This window comes from Cyprinodon variegatus, unplaced genomic scaffold, assembly GCF_000732505.1.
Source record: "Cyprinodon variegatus isolate N-32 unplaced genomic scaffold, C_variegatus-1.0 Scaffold2, whole genome shotgun sequence".
NCBI lineage: Eukaryota > Metazoa > Chordata > Actinopteri > Cyprinodontiformes > Cyprinodontidae > Cyprinodon > Cyprinodon variegatus.
The window spans coordinates 50,301-51,502 of record NW_015150455.1 but is presented as its reverse complement, the minus strand read 5'-3'; the positions used below and the strand labels follow the sequence as shown (position 1 = coordinate 51,502).

At 51.7% G+C, this 1,202-nt stretch overlaps 1 protein-coding gene across 1 annotated transcript in view; it reads left to right on the top strand.

Moving 5' to 3' along the window:
• Positions 1-1,202, top strand: part of phf14 (PHD finger protein 14) — a 111,857-nt gene that overhangs the window by 64,843 nt on the left and 45,812 nt on the right. Inside the window, exons 8-9 of the mRNA XM_015370995.1 lie at positions 450-596; positions 704-974. Coding sequence (XP_015226481.1) covers positions 450-596; positions 704-974 — 418 coding nt within the window. The remainder of the gene's footprint in view (positions 1-449; positions 597-703; positions 975-1,202) is intronic.

The following is a 1,202-nucleotide window of genomic DNA, read 5'->3' as shown; positions in this document are numbered from 1 at the left end:
TGGGAGGTGGAGGGAGAGGCCTCTGGCCCTTCTTATACAGGGCGTTGCAGTTTATTATTAACGTGAACACCCAAGGATTTGAAACTCTCCACAGTTTCTATGTCCTTCCCCTGGTTGTTCACGGGGGAGTGAGGATGGGGTCTTCTTCTGAAGTCCATCACCATCTCCTTGGTCTTACTGGTGTTCAGACACCGGTGGTTCTTCTCACACCTGTCCACAAAGTTCATGATGACCGATCGATCCTCCAGCTCCTTCCCCCTTTAGAAACACCGCCTACAATGGCAAAGTCATGGGAGAACTTCTGGAGATGGCAGCTGTCCGTGTTGGGGGGGAGAGCTTCTCGTCTTTGGTTGTTCGACTTTGCTTTGATAATAACTGGGTATGAACTAATGAGCTGCATTTGTATCTGTTATAAATGACTCAGTGTTTGCGTCCTTGTGTCTCCTCAGGACATTGCTGATCCTTTTTTCGCCTACTGCAAACAGCATGCGGATCGCTTCGACAGGAAGTGGAAAAGGAAGAACTATTTGGCCCTGCAGTCCTACTGTAAGGTGTCTCTGCAGGAGAGGGAGAGACAGCTGACCCCTGAGGCTCAGGTGACCTTTTCATGTCAAACTGAAGCTGTTTGTTTCTGATGTGGAGTCATTTCAGTAAGGAGCAGCAGGCTCAGTGGTTTATGGTTCTACGGTTGGTTCCCTTTCAGGGCCGGATCATGACCCGCCTGCAGCAGTACAGAGACAAAGCTGAGCTGTCTCGGAACACTCGGCCTCAGGCCTGGGTGCCCCGAGAGAAGCTGCCCCGACCTCTGACCTCCAGCGCCTCGGCCATCAGGAAGTTGATGAGGAAGGCGGAGCTGATGGGCATCAGCACCGACATTTTCCCCGTGGACACGTCCGACGCCAACGCCAGCCTGGATGGACGCAGGAAGCACAAGCAGCCCGCCCTCACCGCAGACTTCGTCAACTACTACCTGGGTGAGCAGCCGTTTGTTTTCCTCCGCCATACAGGAAGGAAGACATAGAGTCTCAGTGCCGCTAACGGACCACGCTATAAGATCCATTAGACGGAGCGGTTCTAATGAAGACCGGCTTCAGGTTCTCTATCTGAGGAAGTCTAGCTGACTGCGTCTTCTTACTGTTAATGATGCTAACATTTACCCGTTAAACTCATCTGAACTTTGACCCCACATTCAACTTTTCTGG